Here is a 1,397-nt window from a genome sequence, read left to right as displayed (position 1 = left end):
GCGCCCGGCCAGAACTATCTCTTTTAATTCCCTCTTTCCTATCCAGCACTTAAAAATCAGTAGTATTTCTCTTTGACAAAGAGAAAACACTGAGCTTATTTTATCAGGATTCTTTACGCTTTAAAACAGACCACTTCTGGATTGCAAATGGGGAGATGCTTTTTGTTATAGTTACACGTTACACTACAGGTTGCAAAGTAAAGTAAAATGTAATTCCCAAATGAGAACACACATGACATTTTACCAGATCAATGTGTCTTCACATTGATGAGTTCTATAGTGCTTGGTTAGTAGTATAACTCTTATTTATTTGACAGAGTCCTGCTCTGTCACCCAGCCTGGAGTGCAGTGGCATAACCTTGGCTCACTGTAACCTCTGCCTCTCAGGTTCAAGTGATTCTCCTGCCTCAGCCTTCCAAGTAGCTGGGATTACAGGTGTGCACCACAATGCCCAGATAATTTGTGTATTTTTAGTAGAGATGGGGTTTCACTATGTTGGCCAGGCTCATCTTGAACTCCTGACCTCAAGTGATCCACCCGCCTTGGCCTCCCAAAGTGCTGGGATTATAGGCATGAGCCACCATTGCGCAGCCGCTAATTTAATCCTGAATGAAATATAAATAAAGAATAAGAAATCACATCTTTATAATGCAAACTTACATCAGCCATTCGCTGAATCTGTGGAAGGCTTTCCATTATTTTTTGTTGTAATGCTGTTACTTGATTACTTAACTCTTGTACGGATTGTGTTAATTCATCTGTTTCAAAAATTATTGACAGGTCTTCTAGATCCATAAAGATTGAATGTAAAAGACTGTGCTTCTGTTCTGAATCTTCCAAAGCCATCTAGATAAACACAGAATGGGAAAAAGAGAGAGAGGCATCAAGATCCTGATATAAGTTGATTAAAATTTAAACCAGAGAAAATTGACAGTTGTCTCAACATTTTAAACTCCTACTCATTTCTAGTTCAATAATGAAAACACAACACCCTCTATTGTCAATGACAGTGAAAGACTTCAGAGTATCTACCTGTATACTGTAATATAATAAGAAACATACATATTTGGTCTTTGTCCACTTCTAAAACCTTTGGAATCCTTTAATAATAGGGGTGAGAGAAGTGTCTTTTATTATACATGATAAGCCCTTTCATACATATAATAACTTTCATAGTTAAGACATCAAAATAGCTCAGCCACCTAATGAAAATATTCAGCTTGATAATGTACTCTTCAGGTAATTCCACAAAAAATAACTGATAGGAGAAAGAACATTCACTTATGCAACTAGAATTTTAGTCATAAGTCACTAAAACTAAGTGGGTTATTCAGAATTTTATATTAATCTTATTCAAAATCCTTATAGGAGAAAACGTTTAGGAAAACAAAACTTAA

The 1,397-nt window shown here is 36.0% G+C and overlaps 1 protein-coding gene across 2 annotated transcripts in view; it reads right to left on the bottom strand.

The window, feature by feature from the left end:
- The window catches only part of SYNE2 (spectrin repeat containing, nuclear envelope 2), a 396,555-nt gene that overhangs the window by 148,039 nt on the left and 247,119 nt on the right, over positions 1-1,397 (bottom strand). For both annotated transcript variants that reach the window (XM_011961973.1, XM_011961974.1), the window contains exon 58: positions 661-846. In XM_011961973.1, coding sequence (XP_011817363.1) covers positions 661-846 — 186 coding nt within the window. The remainder of the gene's footprint in view (positions 1-660; positions 847-1,397) is intronic.

This window comes from Colobus angolensis, unplaced genomic scaffold (genome assembly GCF_000951035.1).
Source record: "Colobus angolensis palliatus isolate OR3802 unplaced genomic scaffold, Cang.pa_1.0 Scaffold57, whole genome shotgun sequence".
NCBI lineage: Eukaryota > Metazoa > Chordata > Mammalia > Primates > Cercopithecidae > Colobus > Colobus angolensis.
This window is presented reverse-complemented; position numbering and strand designations above follow the sequence as displayed.